The following is a 17,488-nucleotide window of genomic DNA, read 5'->3' as shown; positions in this document are numbered from 1 at the left end:
GTTCAAAGCCTGCATTTGTATCCCTGTTTGTATTTTTGTTGTGTATATGTGCAGACCAAAACATGCCAGTTCCATCCCGTCTGCAGGGCGGGAAGCGGTTTCCCATGGTTCTGTTGGGAAGCAGCTTTCATGTGGAAATGGTCTCCGGGTCCCTTTAGCCCCTCTGTTGTGACAGAGGATAATGAATTTCACAACATCTGCCATTTGTTAACCCTGTTTGGTGTAACTGATCTCCTTTTAATCCATGGACTTCCAATGTGTGCGCAGCTCTGCAGCTGGACTCAAGCAGATGGATCCCACGGCCTCTCTGGGGCTGCAGAGTAGTACTGGACTAGCAAATCTGTAGAGAACACAGACATCTATCTTTGCATGGACAGTAAATGAAGAACATTTTGAAAGGAGGTTTGTTCTCATGTTGTAGCTATCTAAAATGTTCATTAGAAAGGCTCAAAAAGGCCAAAATGTATTTGATATTAGGGATTTTATAATCACTTTGTTCAAAGCTACTATCCAGGATTGTGATACACAATAACATACACCATACAACACACGTAAATGACTCCAAACTTTTTTTTCTGGAAAGAAAATGTGTATGTTCATGAGTGACTATAAAGCTGTACCATTCATTCCTGGTATGTAAACAATCCAAAATGAAACTAAGCTCCTCAACTTTGTGGAACATTTTGATGTCTTTCAGCTTATTATTTTGGTTTTAGGGCCTGAAACAATTTCCTCAATTTCCTAACAGCATTTACTATGTAGACAAATCCAATCTCCAACTCATATTTGCTAGAAGTGTAAACAGGCAGAAAACTTGTTTCTGCTGCCTTCAGAGGTTTCAGGGAGGATGAAAATCCATCGTTTTTTGGGGCCTACAAATGATCCTTTATTTGTTTGTTTAATTTTAGTCAAGGAGGAAAGAAAACACAATTACCCCTCAGAGAATTGTGGGCATATTGCTAGGAAACACTTTCCCTGACCGTTCTATTTCATAAGGAACTCAGTGGCTTTTCATCACAGGGAGGGTCTAAATCAAGTTCCAAGTGAATTACAGCTGTACGTGCATTTTCATTTGCACAAGTGACACCTAAGAAAACCACCAGTCTCTGAATTACTACACTAAATTTTCTGGTTATTTTAATTTTAAATATGGCCATGGATAACATGCAACTGATTTTTTCCCCAACACAATAACAGCGAATATGTAAAGAATGTAATATAGTAATTTGCTGGGGATGAGTTTGCTAAGATAGGAGACTCAAACGATAACAGAGTATAAATATCACATCTTCATCTATGACCAGGAATGGCTCAAATAGTGGATTCTGTCAATCTTCATTCCTTTCGAGTTTTCCACTTCATCTTTTGCCCTTTTCATAAAACCTGGAATGTGCATCAAAGAATGTAGACTATCTTTCCGCCATGAATAAAACATCTGTCATTCATCAGACAGTACAATATGTCCCAATTTAACCGAGTATAACAGCTCCAAAACGGACAGGGAAGCTCCTGCAGCTACAGAGTCCTGCGAAGTCAACATTCAACCAAATATCATCTCTCTTTTCTTTACAGAGGTGTCTGCTTTTTTAACAAATGTTAAATTTAAGTTTTAAGAAAGACCTCAATATTAACCGCTGTGTTTTAGAGACACTTTACTTCACCCGTGTTGAAGATGGCAATATATTCTGCCAACTCATTACACAAACCATTCAGGGTAATTTGTGGAGGGTTCTGCTCCAGTTTACTACATTTCTGTAGGATAAGAAAAAAATAAAAGTCTACTAAAGTCTGCATCCAGAGGCTGGAGAGTTGACAAGTGGCATAATTGCACAATTTCCAAGTAAACTACCATATTTATACTATTCATTTATTTTGTCTTTGTTTTGTATTTGATACTTTTATTTCTCTGCCACAGTTTGTTTATAAGCAGGCAAAAATACGGTGAGTAAAATTCCTGCAGGTGATAGCACAAATATACTTTTTAATGTTTGTGACTTCAGAAATATTGTTTTTCTTTTTGTGATGTCTTGCACAACCCAAATAACTTTTTACATTTAGAAAAATATTATAGTTTATGGCTAAAAATGTCTCTGCATAAAACATCTCCAGAATTTCCTTGGCTTATCATGGTTAGCTGCATATAGAAGACATGTAGAGGACATATGTCTGGGTCTTAAGACACTGATTTCAATCACTGAAATAATGTTATGGAAAAAAGTGCAATAAAAGTATACCCAGTGCATTAAAATTAATATATATGGATCATTTAAACACATCAGTATGCAACACTCTAGGTGTATTAAAGAGTTGCTGATGAATACAGTCAACAGTTGTCTGATGTCAGCTCTAAAAACTAATCTTGATGTAATCCGAGTAAAATTGAAAACCTGTGTTTTAAATTTAGCATTGAGTTTGACCAACTTTGGTTGTAGGAAAGAAAAGCTCAGCATGTTTACTGTGTGACATTTATAGTGGACTAAAAAAAAGGAAAAAACAAGCTGTTACTTCAGGTTTTTTCTAATATTGCGCCACTTGCAAATTTCCTGGCTTCATAAAGGTGCAATACTACATTTTTTCTTTTCATCATGAACTTTCCCTTGTTGTATGTGTTTATACTCACAGTACTGGAGTTGGACATATCTTCTAAGCATCTCGATTTTTTATTTTATTTATTTTTTTACTTATCCATATATTAAAGGAAAATGGACATTCTGTATATGATTCAGGCGTGCTGAATTATCAATACATAACGAGTGTGGTTAACATGTGCTCCCTGTATTTGTATGTGGCTTAAGATTGATTGAGTGATTTCTCCAGGTGAACGATTATTATCATATGTTATTTTAAAGGGGGGTCATGGCAAATGGCAGTTATGCAGGCCTGGGTCCGTGATTGAAGTTTATTTCAAAGGTTATGTCGCCTCCTTCCGGCTGGAAGGGCGGTCGTACCCATAGACATGGGTATTACCACCGCCGCACCGACAGGTGACGCTGCAAGTGTATCTGCCTCTGGTGAAATTTTACATCAGCTACCACAGTGCTCAGCCACAGCAGTTGGCCGCCGGTGCAGACCAAAACATAGACAATGGGCAAGAAGCACAAAAAGCATAAGTCCGAGAAGCATGGATATGAAGGTATTTCATCCCACACAGTTTAACTGCTTATCAGAATAAACCGTTTTTACATTTTAAACTAACTCGTAGCCCCTGTGTTTTTGTATTGTAGCACTGTTAGCACGACAATAGAGCTAGTTGGTAAACTAGCTTATTGCTAAACTACCTTCCCGACTTAGTTATATGGATATCTACACGTTTCCATCATTTTTTTAAATGAAAAATAATAATACTGAGGTGGTGATGTGTGAATACAATACATTGTTCGCTAGACGTGCAGCGTAAGTTAAATGACTTCGAGTTAGTTGTTAGCGGCTATTGTTTCTAGCTTTCCTAAGCTGCCGTATGTTCTCACTGTAGTCACACACCATTATTTTGATTATTAATCGATATTTGTTTGTACAGAATATGGAGACAGACCACTGAAGCTGGTGCTGAAAGTGTCCGGAAATGAAGTGACGGCAGGAAGCTCGAGCCTTGACACTTTTTATGACGAACAGCCGGCTGACTTTGACAAACCCAAAGACAAGAAAAAGAAGAAGAAAAAGGATAAAGAGAAAAGCTTTGGGTCACCAGAGGAGGAAAAGGGGAAGAAGAAGGTAAACATCATATCTGTTGGTATAGATAATTTAGATTTATATTTTAAAAGGGTAGTGTGTGTGTGTGTGTGTGTGTGTGTGTGTGAATTTAATGTATGTTTGTTTGTTTATTTTAGGTAACTAAAAAGAAGAAAGGGCAGGACGCAGATGGAGATGATGACCGGGAGCAGAACAGGACTCCTATACGTTCAGAGATTGATAAACAGGAAGGTAATGTTAAATATTTCCCAAATTAATACTAACACTTATTCTGAAGGTTGTAGAAAGAATCTTAAGTTATTTTGCTCCTTTCCACAGAAAAAGAACAGACTCCTCTGCAGGAAGCTTTGAATCAGCTCATCAGGCAGCTCCAAAGGTGCAGCAGCATTTATCACCTATTGATCAGGGATAATTGTGCATTTAAATTTTTATTTTTATTTGACATTTAGTAATATCTATAAATAATGAGGTGAGCAACTCACCGCATTAGGTAATGATATTTCTGCAACTAAAAACTGTTTGTGTCTCCTCTGCAGGAAAGACCCGAACGCATTCTTTTCATTTCCAGTGACAGACCTCATTGCTCCTGGTTACTCTGCAGTCATCAAGCGTCCCATGGACTTCAGTACAATGAAGGACAAAGTAAAGAAAGAGTGCTACCAGTCACTGGATGAACTCAAGGTACATGTCTGTGTTACTGCCAGTTGTACTATTGCATTCGGTTAGAAGAAATAAATAAAACCGTTCTTTCAAGTTTAAAGACACAGCTCTTGTAATTGCTGATACTCTAGCTTACTGTAGGACACACTGACGTGGTGCTTATGGAGGACTCCCAGGTCCTTTCACATCCACTAATGATACTTGTTTTGGGTGAAAAAAATTAGTATTTTTTCCCTTCTTAATGTATGTTCTGATACTTAATGTTTTTTACCTGTCTTTGATGACAAGTAGCTTCAGTGCAATTTGCAGATTATACTTCTTTGTTTAATCAAACTGCTAAAACTTTGTCAATGATGTCTTCATCTTATTCAAAAAAAATTTAAATCATGTTAAAAATGTTAAGTATATTTGTTTTCCCTAAAGGCCACATTTGAACACATTTTTAGTGTGTTTTAACTAACAGAAGCTGTTGTATTTGTCATGCTTTAAAATGTTACGCATGTCATTGATGCAGGTTGATTTCAGGATTATGTGTGAAAATGCTATGATTTACAACAAACCTGAGACAATCTACCACAAAGCAGCACGGAAACTGTTACATTCCGGAATGAAGATCTTGAGCCAGGTATCGTGACCTTGGACCGTCATTTTCTTTGACCTCTTTTGCTTGGGGGTAATTTGGGTTCATCAAGTATTAAAAATTAAGGAGCTTTATTTTAAAACAGTGTACATGATAACAGAAAACTTCAGTTTGAAAGCCCCCAAAAATGTATTATTTATAATTATTTCAAATAATTTTTTGTCCATCAAAATTTTTATAAAGCCTAATGTATGACAAACTTTGCAGTAATGTTAAAGTTGTAAAGACAATTTGTGTCTACATTAGCTGTTGTACTTTCTTTGTAGACATCTGTCAGCAATAAAAAAAATGCACACAAACATACTGCATTCATATGCACCAATTTTTCTTTTATAATTATATAACCATAACATTATTTGAATGGCACTTTTTAAAACACATAGTTCCGTAGTAATAGTACAGACAGAAAATGAAACATACAGTCTTACATTCATTCTTACATACAAGGGGTAAACATTTTAAGAAAAGTTAACATATAAAAAATTTGCTGTCATCAGTCTTTTAAAACAAGGAAGCGTGTACCAAAGTTAGTGAGCTGCAACCTCAAAAGCTTGGTCGTCTCTGGATTTAAAATAGAAGAGTGTGGAATAGTTCACAGACTGTAATCAGATGACTGGAGAGGCCAGTTGTTGGAATGTGGTGTCACTAGCACTGTTATATAGACAGGAGCCTGGCCATGTAGGGCTTTATGTGTTATTAATAACATTTTAAAATTAACTAAAATGTTTTGTTTTTGTGAGCAGCAGAGCTGCTGCATTCTGGACAATTTGAAAACAGGCTCATAGTAATCTAAAGATCGTGGCTCAAGAGTTGGCAGTTCATCTTGTAATCGGAAGGTTGCCAGTTCGAGCCCCGGCTCGGACAGTCTGGGTCGTTGTGTCCTTGGGCAAGACACTTCACCACTACTGGTGGTGGTGGTCAGAGGGCCCGGTGTCGCCAGTGTCCGGCAGCCTCGCCTCTGTCAGTGTACCCCAGGGCAGCTGTGGCTACAATGTAGCTTGCCATCACCAGTGTGTGAATGTGTGAGTGAATGGGTGAATGAATGTAGTGTAAAGCGCTTTGGGATCCTTAGGGACTAAGTAAAGCACTATACAAATACAGGCCATTTACATAAAAAGTGAGTTACAATAATTGAGACAGGAGAAAAGTGAATTATGTACTAAAAGTTCCAAAATAGCACTCAAATAAGGACCCAGGTGTTCTCTACTGATAAATAGCCTGCTGTAAAATAATCTGTAAGTCAGGCTGCTGTAACCTTGCTTTAGGAACAAAGCAACAGTTGGGGGCAGCAGATGCTCACAAACTCAGCACCACAGTTTTCTTCTCCTTGGTTATTTTTTTTCTCTTTCTTAAATCCAAGTAAAAAGCATGTTTTTCACCTTCCCTAATAGGAAAGGCTGGACAGCCTGAAGCAAAGCATAGATTTTATGGCTGGTCTTGACCCTTCTGCCAAACAACCTTTGAAATCTGAGGAGCAAACGAGCACCTTTCTGGACCAGAACAAGGAGGGACCTGCGACTACAGACAGCAGCGAGAGGTCACACACACCCAGCACTCCCAGGTCCTTTCACATGTTGACTTTGCACACGTGTCCTTAAGCCTTGATGCCACATTTAAGTGTAGCTTGGAGAGCCCAGACTGCAAGAGGGATTTTAATAATACTCCTGACCATACTGTCAATATTTTAACCCCTTAAAATTACAGTTGGCCTGACACAATTACATATTTGTAAAATTAAAAGAGTAGAAGGTTTCACATTTGTATCAGCAGAACTGAGAAATATGAAGAGATGCAGCATATGAGTGGAAACAGTTTCCCATAAGTGCACCGTGTTGATTCCTGTGAGCTTGTTTTCCACTGTGGAGCTGGAGGCTGAGAATGTGGGGAATGCCTGATGACATGCTGGGGCTTGTTTTCTCTTGGCTATCATCTTTTACAGCTGTGTTTTAACTTGGTGATGTAACAGAACCCGTATGCTGACATTATGCATTTTGTTATGACTCGCTATAAGAGGACGAGCCCCAGAAAGCCACGTAGTAGGCTGTTTTTCATTCAGTTACCTTTTATCTCGTAAAATATGCTGTCTCAAAATCTGTTCGTTGACGTCAGCAAAAGCTTACAGGTAAATTATCTGAGGAATGAACACAGATTGTGGGCATACAATGAACAGAAAAACTCTTGCAAATTTCCTCTCTGCTGTGTGTATACTTTTTGTTGTTGCCACAAAGTACATTCACGGTCACAGTGTCTCATCATCTGGCATCTTTCAATTTGCTTTTCATTTGCAGACAGGACAAAGACTCTAAGGACGAAGCAGCAAAAGCAGAGAAAGAGCTTCAGGAAATACGCAAGGTCATTGAGAAGTCTGGAGGAAAGCTGTCCAACAGAGTGCTGCAGTCTGATGTGAGAAAACAGGGTTAAACACAAGAACACGCTTTCAAACTGATCTATCTGATCTTTTAGATCATAATGTTTCAGATGGCATTGTGGTATTACAGGTCCCAGTCTCTTAAAAATGTTCTAAATAACTTTGTGGAATGACTTGCTCATAAATCTTAAGCAGTTTTTACTGATTTAGACAAAATTTCCAACACTAAATACATTATCACACAGTATAACGCAGTATTTTGCACCATGGTTATCTTATGAATCAAAATAGTATCCATGGAAAGGAGAAGTTAAACTCATGTATAGCGGAAAATGTAATTTCTTAAGCATAACTCCCAATTGTTTACACTTAAGTGCGGATTCAATTTAACTCGCTTTAGATTACGTAGCCAGCAAGAGCTTGTTTAAAGTTGAAAGCAGTAATTGAATGAAATGATCTGAAGGGTAGATGAGAAAGACATGAGAAGAAGCAGGATTAAGAAAAGTCATTGCAGATTAGATAAGGAAAATCTAATATGAGACATATATTAATCCTTTCAGATTTCCATTACATATAAATTGTAAATATTTACTTATGTTTTCTTTTTTTCTTCTCAGTGAGGGGAAAAAAGTAAGACAAAGCGAACCAACTAACCCCAGCAGATCCTCGTTTAACCCCATAGGGCCAGATTTACTAATATGTTGCACCAGAAAAAAAAGTTCTCTCAATATTTACAAATGGACAAAATTGTAAGAGTTGTTAACCTTTTGAACTTTAGCGCTATTTGGCAATTGCGCTCACTCGCTATTTTGCCCCATTTAGGAATTTTGGCCCATAAAGTTGAATCAAGATATACTGATGTTTCCTTTTATTAATAAACAGATCATAGTGGAAGAATAGTTTCTGTTTTTTTACTTCACATTTTTGTAATTTCTTTAGAATTACAGAACAGCTGCTTAAGGTTGAAAAGACTTGAGTTACATCTTCTGGACAGTTTTGTGATGTAATCAGTGCTCACTGTTATTATTTTTACAGGCTGTGTGTGCAGTCGGTGACCACAGAGATTTAGAGCATGAATAAAAATGCTTTGCCGCTTTTGTTTTGCCAAAAGAGCTTTGGCGCTCTACTTTAAAAATTAGGCTTTGTGTTTAAAAACCAGTAAGGGCCCCAGTTTAAAATATATCCACACCTTCTTTTTTGTTTTAGACTCTGGAGACGATGTTGTAGAGTCAGTGCTGGTTATTTATCTGATGTCCATTGTGTCTTATCTAATTAACTAGAATCCAATAATGTAATATTTTCTCATTATTTTTATTCCTCTTTCACTATCACTGTTTGTTTTGTAGTTGGAGTTTGCAAGGCGGAAGTCAGATGGCTCCACCACTCTGGCTATCCTCAACCCAGCAGATCCCTCAGCAGGAGGTGAGACCATTTTGGAACTATAAAAGAGCTCAATTAGACCAATTATTATAATTTGCCACAGCGGTGGATGTTCATATTGAATATGGCTTTAATGTAAAAAGATCAGCACATATACCATTAATCCCTTTAGGCCAAAAGTGCAGGCTTGAATTTTGAGTCAAAGGGGTTTATGTAGGACAACCAATCAGAAGGAAACAGCTTAAAGAAAGAGGAGCTAAAACAGTCTGTTTTCAGTTGGAGTTATACTTCTGTGTTAAATCTACATCACAGAGACATTATAAGCGCAAAATGTTCTGAAACCCTAGAAATGTAACTACACGACTCCATCATTGCAGCCCACACAGTTATAAATGAAAACACCATCAGCTTCTGTTGTAAGCTCTGGCCGTGGATGAACTGAAAGGCTGCACCACTCTTGAAGTCCAAAAATACAAATATAGAAGCATAATAAATCCACTTTACACAACAACAGCTTATACACAAAAAAGCGAAATATAAGTTTCCTTTGGCTTCTTTGATTTTAATTTCTGTAAACTATGACTGGGAAATTTTAATGGTTGATTAGTATTTCCAGACCTATAAAAGAAATGATGATGCAGCCAGAGACTTGAGGGGGGGAAAAAAACTGTGTTTGCTGTTGCAGATGTGGGTTATTGTCCTGTGAAACTCGGCATGATGTCCAACCGGCTGCAGAGCGGTGTGAACACCTTGCAGGGTTTCAGGGAGGACAAGAGGAACAGGATCACCCCAGGTATGGTTCTACCTTTATGTTTCTCCATATTGTTGATATCAGAGTCTCAAAGGAAAGACAATAAATTATCTGTGTGTGGCACTTTCCACAGTGTCCTACATGAACTATGGGCCATTCACCTCCTACGCGCCAACCTACGACTCCAGCTTCGCCAACATCAGCAAGGAAGATTCTGACCTTATCTACTCTCTCTATGGAGACGAGTCCAGCCTGCAGGGCTCAGACAGGTATGAACAGCGTGTCTGTATAAGGACCCGAGCTCTGTGTCTTTTACGCAGCGAGGCATTCCTCACTGATTACTTTCCAGATGTTCCTCTTTTTCCACTGGATTTTCTGTATCAGGAGGAGGTAAACTGTAAGCGGAGCCTCACCCTGACTCAAACCCTTCATCTCTTCGTAAACTTCAGTTTCATCTTGTTTCTGTTTTATTCTCTCATGATGTTCATGCTCATAACAGGTTGGTACATCTTGTGGAACTCCAAAATGTTCAGAATGAAAAAGATCTAGGGAATATAAAAGCCATAAAAAGGTTTGAGTAGGTGAAGCTACATGGGCTCGTTCTATGATGACGGCTGCAGCCAGTGGGGACCATTAGTTATCCATGACAGAATTTTAATTTCAATTTTATTTTTCTACATAATTTTTAGGAGAATTTTAAGGAAATACATATATATATGGTTGATCCTTAAATCATTCAACTGAAAAGTTCAGTAAATGCAAGGTGATTTTAAAAAAAAAAAAAAAGGGGGGGGGTAAGCAATCAATTTTTCCAAGGGGCCATGGGAAACTGGGACTACTACATATTACTATATGTATTTAGCTTATTGTTACCACATGCTCATTGTCTCTTGTGTCTGTTTTTTCCTCTAAACGGAAAAGCACAGTATGATTTTTGTTTACAAATTAATGAAAATCTTTAATTACCATTAGTAGCACGTCCTTATTTGACTGGTTGTGTAGGAGGTGCAGTTATTTTTCCACCAATTTGCAGGAGTGTCAATATCAACTACTTGTCATTATTCTCAGTCAACAAAATGATTCAGACTTTTACACCGCTGCTGCATAGGAAATAACTGTAGTAAAGTTTCATTTGGTTGGTTGTTTGGCAGCTTGTCAGAGTTCCTGGCCAAATCAGAAGAGTATGTGTACAAACTGGCAGACAACCTCCTGGATGCAGTGACAAACGGAGAGCATTCAAGAATCCTGAAGGACACCGAGCAAGTAAGCTTTTCTCTGACATCATTTGTAGTTTTTTGTTTCAGGACAGGAAAGTCTTCCAGTTGACTAAATAAATGTTTTTGTTTTGCTTTGGGGGGGTTTTTCTGTCATTTTTTTCCTCCAGCAAGTAGAGCAGCTGTCAAATATACAAGAGGACAAGGATACCGTGGAGGTGAGAGAATCTGGAGCTGAAACCCTGATCAAGAAATGTGCAGCATGTAATAGAAATGTGCGTGAGGTGAGTCGAGTGACGAGTGCCAGCGTTCGCTATGTAATACAAAACCGGAGCCACTCATCCTCATCAGCACTGCTTTTGAAGCTGCTGCTGTTCAGTGCAAAGCATATCACGTGCTCCTCCATTATACCCCATGGATTTAATTTGTGTTCTAGATGGCCTCAGCTGATGACTGCTGCATCCACCAGCTGTGTCAACATAGCAGGGGCCTGGCGTAAGGATGGAAAGAACATTTCCTTTTAAAACACAGCAGTACTACATGCTCAAGGCCCGCTGTTGGAGAATTTTGAGAGGACTGTTTTCCTCTACTGCCCACTGACTGTGAAGCTGAATCGCTCCTCAGAGCAGTAGAGGAAACCAGAGCAGGGGCCCACCGTCAGACAAACAGCGGCCCTCTGTGCTAGCTTCTTGCTGTTTTTGGCCGCCTTCCAGTTTACTCTCATCCCCTGCTCGGGTGTTGCAGCTTTTGATTAGGCCTGATTTTATTGTAGTGAAGAAGTAGCATGACAAAAGAAGCTTCAAAAGATTGTGATGTTCCCTTTTATGTCCAGTGTGGAATGCATTTTTCTAATCTAACTAACCATGTTGTTTCCCCTCTGTCTTTGGTAGGTAGCTGACCCCCAAACATCTGACAGACTGGATTTCCTGCGCTCTGCTGCAGGCCTGCAGATGACTGAGGAGCTTTCTGAGGGTAAAACGTCTGACTTTTTTTTTTTCTGTATTTAAAGTTGCAGCTAATTACACTTTTAGGAATGATCAGAACATCTTTAAAAATGTTTAATTTGGTTCCTTTAGAAAGCACTATAAACACATGTCATTAATACTTTTCATCTTTCCATGATGAAAACAAGCTAATCAAGATAAAATGCTTATTGTGCCGAATTCTGTTTCGCAATCATGCTCGTTTTGTCATTCAGGCACCTCCACTTTTTTTTTTTCCACCCAAAAGCCCAAATTACATTGATGGACTCATTTAGTTCATCTTTTATCACTGCCACTGCCCGGTCCTCAGCCCTGGATCTGTGTTAATTACATGATCAAAAACTTGTGACCTTAGTAATTGTGATGAAATTTTTTGCCAAAATCAAGCACCTAATGTTCTACATCTACATACACATGTAGATCTACATCCACAGGAAACTTTCAGTCACTACAGCTCTGACCCTAACAATTCTTAAGTGGTTCAGTTCATACCTGGGTTTTGGTTGTTGTTTTTTGGGGAGTTTTTTTTGTTGTTGTTTTTTAGGGAAATGGGCAGTAGGGAAAACAGCCCTTTTTTTGTTTTTTTACCACAGGGAACGTCACTTAATCATAAACATGATCATCAAAATACTGAAATTTACCTGGAGAAAAAAAACATCTTTAAATATCACAGCACTCACCAGACTACCAGGATCTACCTGAGCATTAACATCCTACAGTGGATATTGTGATAGAGCATGATGGAATTATGATACAAGTTTGCAGACCTTCAGTTCTCGTGTCATAATTCTTAGTCCCAATTTTTTGCAGGATCTTTATCTTTACGATCAAAAGTACCTTTGGATGAATGCTGTTGCTATTTAAATAAAACTGAGATGACGGAGCCAACATGGGAATGTATCTTTTCAATTATTCTGCATGAATGCACTGTTAATGTCCCCACTGGCTTCCCATCGTTCTTTGATGGTATGACAATCAAAAAGGGATTTATTTTCCTTCTTAGTGGTATTGATTTTTAACTCAGCAGAAATATTTTTAATGCCTTTTCTTGATGGCAGGAAATAAGAAGAATTGTGGCACTACAGGCAGTTTAAGGACCTGCCTCATGCTGATGAGAAGAGAAATGAGAATCAGAAAACTACAAGTTCACATAGTATTGGGGATATGACGAAAAATCTGTCATGGTACTTTTTAAAATTCATGGCCATTATTTATTATAATATTTGTTCTCCCTATGTATATACATAAGTGTACCGTGGCTCATTGTTCTGTCAAGATAGTACATAATGTAAACATTTTAATGTCTAAAACTGTTTGAGCGACATATTAGCTGTCCATCATCCTATTATGTTTCCTTTGAGATCTTTCTAGAGTTCTTCTGTCATCAGCTTTCGGCACCTTGGAGTATTAATGTAACACGAGAACCCAGGGGTCTGTGTCAGGGCTCAGAAACAGTGGCTATATTGTGTTAGAAAGAAATGATTTGAGGGGGGGTTACCAGAAGGTAACTGGAGGAACTCAGAGGAAGTATTTACTCGCTGCGTGTTCTCCTTCCCTCACACAGAAGCCCTGAACATCCAGCAGAAATTGGACGAGACTACAAAGCTCCTGCGCAACTTGCAGGAAGTTCAGAGGGAACGTCTGAGTGCCAAGCAGCCACCAAACATGATCTGCTTGCTGGCCCCGACTGCCAAGGAGCTGGAGCTGGGTAAGAGCCTCATAGTGCATGGGCGTCTTTGTTCTTCCACTAAAGTCAGCTGTAGACCTCGAACAACACTTCATTTACCTCTGTAGCCTGCATCCTTCACAGGTGTGGTAGACATTGGCCTGATTCAGATCACTGGGACCCCCTTTCCAGAATATTTTTCTTTCAATCAATCAATCAATCAATCTTTATTTATAAAGCACTTTTCATACAGAAATGTAGCACAAAGTACTTTACATGGTTAAAAGCAGCCCACCCCACCCCGCCCTCCAACTCACTCCCCACACTCTCATTAACATACACGATCATGGATACATACATACACATCCCCCCTCAGGGTCCGCGAGGGTTCATATGGTAAAAGCAAATGTGAGAGATAAGAAGGCCCAAGACCATTAAGACATTTAAAAAACCAATAAAAGAACTTTAAAATCGATCCTGAAACACACGGGGAGCCAATGCAGCGTTTCTAAAACCGGTGTAATGTGGGCCCGCCCTCTGGTCTTCGTCAGCACACAAGCTGCAGAGTTTTGTAAAAGTTGTAAAGGTGAAATATTATTTTTGGGGGGACCAGAGAGCAGGGCATTACAGTAATCAATGCCACTGGTAATAAAAGTATGTGTCAACATCTCCGTGTTGGCCCGAGAGAGAATAGGGTGGACTCTGGCTATATTTTTTAGATGATAAAATCCAATTTTGGTTACATGTTTAATATGTGGGATAAAACCAAGCTCGGAGTCAAAAATAACACCCAGGTTTTTCACTTGTAGCGAAGGACATAGTGAAAATGCCTGTAATTTAGACAAGAGTTTCTCTCTCTGAGCCTCAGGACCGATGATTAAAACTTCAGTCTTGTCCTGGTTAAGCTGTAAAACGTTTTCTGCCATCCAAGATCTTATATCTAAATTACAGTTAAAAAGGGCATCCATTGGTCTGGTGTCTTTAAAAGAGTGAACCCAGCGGGGAAAAAACACATTTTGATGTAACCTGTGCCAAAATTTCTTTTTTAACCACTTAAACCCCACCCCCCTCCTGTACCGGGGGCAAAAAGGAGGAGATCACGTTTAATCGATTATAACGCTGGTTGAGAAATATAAGTCCAGACATGTGTGGTATCCACAGAAACCTCAGAATCTCAGCCAAAATGTCATATAAACCATTTCTACAACCACCAAAGACACCGAAAACAAGCCGTGATTAAACGAGCAGTTACGTAAATGCGCAGGAGTCCGCTAAACAAACCGAACCAGAAATTCTACAGACTTAATGTAACCGGCTAAAGATGGGCTGGTTAGCTTCCAGGGCTATCACTGACTCCACACACCAAGTTTCACCACGATCAGACCAAAATTCACTGAATGAGCCGCAAAAGAACACAAAAACACACAGCGGCGCAAATGCGCTAAGACAGAAATTGGCTTACCGTACCGATTTCCTCCGTTATTTTTCGCTGGTAGCCACGTGATTACCTGTAGTTACCATGCCTACCTAGCCGCATCAGAGCCGTTTTCCGTCAATAACCTCCATTTTAGACCCACCTACAGACACGTGACTGGACAGACGCAACATGCAGTAAATTTGGGCCCACGTGGGTTTTGGCATTACAACGTCTAAATGGTTGAAGTGACGTGAACATGGCATCGTTACAGTGAATCTATTGGCTCAAACAATTAAAAAGGTGTCAATCACGCAAATTGACCAAAAGAAACCAAAGTTACAGCCCCTCGGAGTTTAAAGGGCCAGAGGCCAATCAAACACTCTATGCGCACTGCAGAAAAGGGCCATTACCATGTAAATGTGTGGTTAATTCTTCAAAAATCTATTTTTAAAAAAAGCATTTTTAGGCCCGTTAATAAAATTTATTAATTTCTGCTCTTTAATACCTAAAAAAATCAACTGGCATGGTGTACAATTGTGTGCCAAAATTGGACATTTTTGTACAACGTCTGGATATTCATGTATTGACAGGGCTGTAATTTTTTCACTGTTTCACTTTAGAAACAAATCTTTGCACAGATGATGTTTATATGTTGGTTACTGAATTTCTGGAACCAAATGTGATCTGAGCCATATTTTTAAAAGGGTTATATGCTAAAAATTAAAAAAAAAAGAAAAGAAAAGGCGAGGATAAAATCTACTTACTTTTTCTGTGATCCAGTCTCAGTAACTTTGACACAGTAATATCTGCTTCAATATTTACACCTCTGATGAAATTTCCCAAGTGTTAGCTTTATTTTGATACCAAGATTGTAAGGACAGAGTTTGTAATTGCAGAGAAATAATCAATTAAATTTGGGCATTACATTTTTGAGCAGGAAGCTCAGAAACCCCCTTGGGGCTTGAGAGGTTAAGAGACACATTTTGTGGAAAAGAACTTTTATGCTGAATGGCAATACGTAGCTCTCTATTTCAGATGACTTTATAAAATTAAAAAGAGACCTCTAATTTCATAGGCTATATTTACAATTAATAGGGTTTTCAGATAAACGGTTGTCCTTGATCACCATTTAATACTTTTGTGTTTAAAATAACCTCTTTACTCGGTAAATTGTTACTTAGGATGGTGTGACTTCATGCAGTGCTGAACTGAATTGTTACATGCTGTAACAAGTATTGTTCTGATAACTTAAGAGTTAGCCTTGTGGAATGCCAGCACAGGCACCAGCCAATCAAATTAAGCCGAGGGAGCTAGTTCCTTATTCAGTTCAGCATCAAAATGTAGGAGACTTTAAACAAGAAACGTCAATTACTGTAAGTACAGTCAGCCACACTATGCTGATTATCTTACAATAGGACAAGAATGAAATGAATTTCTTTTTGTTTAAATACAATTTCGCAAACCTGCCCATCAGTTTACTCACCGATTTAGGATGATTCATTGATTGCTTCCTTTCCGTGGTAGAGCATTTAAACCATATATTTAAGCCACTTCCAGCTATCAACATGTATCAACATATCAGCTTGTTTTTCCTGAGGTCACTTCCTGTAAAGTGACATTTTGTAATGGATGTAACAGTTCTTAAGAAATGTGGTTCAGTTCATATCTGTTTTCTTTCTTTCTCTCGCTCGCCGTTTGTACTGATAACTTAATAGTTAGTCATGTAGAATGCCAATACAGGCACCAGCCAATCAAATCATGTTAAGTGTAAAGGCAGGAAGCTATGTCTTTATTCAGTTTACCATTAAAATGTAGGATAATTTAATTATTATAATATAATAACAAGGTTAATAGCAGTTCCGTTATCTTGCCTCGAGTGTTGTCACCATGATAAACATGTCAGCAGCATGCTCCTGCCATCACATTTAACATTATTAGCAATTTGTTGATACGTCTGTATCTGTGTATTCAACAGTTAATAAATGAAAATTAAAGTAAAGGAGAGATGTGAGAAACACCCTTCAAATATGAGTGTTGCCTGTTTTGCCCACCAGAGGACACTCTGTTGCAAACATGTTTGGAGCTGCAAAAACAAACAGCAGCTGATCCAAGTCAGAGTATCAATAGATATATAGATTAAAACAAACAAACAAAACAACCAGATGTAGGCCTGGTAAATACAACCAGTCATACATCTGTTTTTTTTGTTTGTTTGTTTTTTAAATCTGCTTTTTCTTAATATCTTAATTTCCTGCTGTCTTCACGTTCATCCTCCTACCTTTACAGCTGAGAAGGTGACATCAAACTTGGCTGAGCTGACTAGTCAGGTGGCCCCATGTGATGTCAGCAGTATCTACGGCATCAGGAAGGCCATGGGCATTGCTGCCCCTCCAGACCCACCTGAGCTCTTCATAGACCTCACTACAGGTAAAAGGCAGTTTCTCTTAAGTTGTGTCAAATGCAGTATGTAACCTTACAAAAAACAGAAAATTGCAGACGAGAACTTTTCCACGTTTTCAGTGCAGGACACGGCTGAAGCCATGGAGACCAGTTGTCCAGATGTGGTTCCAGTTATCGCTGTGTAATGAAATTCCAAACACTCTCATTCAGTGTAATAACTTAAGTTTTGTACAAAAAGTGCTTTTTGTGTTACATTTGTATGCTTTTCGGCCAATAAACTTTTTTTAATAAAAACCAACAACCTTGGCTCTTGTGTAAC

At 38.6% G+C, this 17,488-nt stretch overlaps 1 protein-coding gene across 3 annotated transcripts; it reads left to right on the top strand.

Annotated features, from left to right (window-relative positions):
• The first annotated feature begins 2,996 nt into the window (after positions 1-2,996).
• brd7 (bromodomain containing 7) lies at positions 2,997-17,475 on the top strand. 3 transcript variants are annotated; one of them, XM_040011831.1, is made up of 17 exons: positions 2,997-3,133; positions 3,518-3,711; positions 3,828-3,921; positions 4,009-4,066; positions 4,227-4,371; positions 4,865-4,975; positions 6,382-6,551; positions 7,279-7,393; positions 8,705-8,780; positions 9,424-9,531; positions 9,623-9,758; positions 10,641-10,752; positions 10,874-10,921; positions 11,594-11,675; positions 13,251-13,394; positions 17,056-17,196; positions 17,290-17,475. In XM_040011831.1, exons 1-17 carry the CDS (start codon positions 3,085-3,087, stop codon positions 17,352-17,354), a joined length of 1,848 nt encoding a protein of 615 aa, XP_039867765.1. In that variant the 5' UTR covers positions 2,997-3,084; the 3' UTR covers positions 17,355-17,475. The 3 variants fall into 3 exon arrangements, with proteins under 3 accessions (XP_039867765.1, XP_039867767.1, XP_039867766.1); XM_040011833.1 differs by having other exon boundaries at positions 3,085-3,133; positions 17,295-17,475; XM_040011832.1 differs by lacking the exon at positions 10,874-10,921 and having other exon boundaries at positions 3,085-3,133.
• The last annotated feature ends 13 nt before the right edge of the window (positions 17,476-17,488 follow it).

The sequence above is a fragment of the Simochromis diagramma genome, unplaced genomic scaffold, assembly GCF_900408965.1.
Source record: "Simochromis diagramma unplaced genomic scaffold, fSimDia1.1 OVJJ01000603.1, whole genome shotgun sequence".
Classification (NCBI taxonomy): domain Eukaryota; kingdom Metazoa; phylum Chordata; class Actinopteri; order Cichliformes; family Cichlidae; genus Simochromis; species Simochromis diagramma.
The sequence above is the reverse complement of the archived record's forward strand: the minus strand, read 5'-3'. Positions and strand labels throughout refer to the sequence as shown.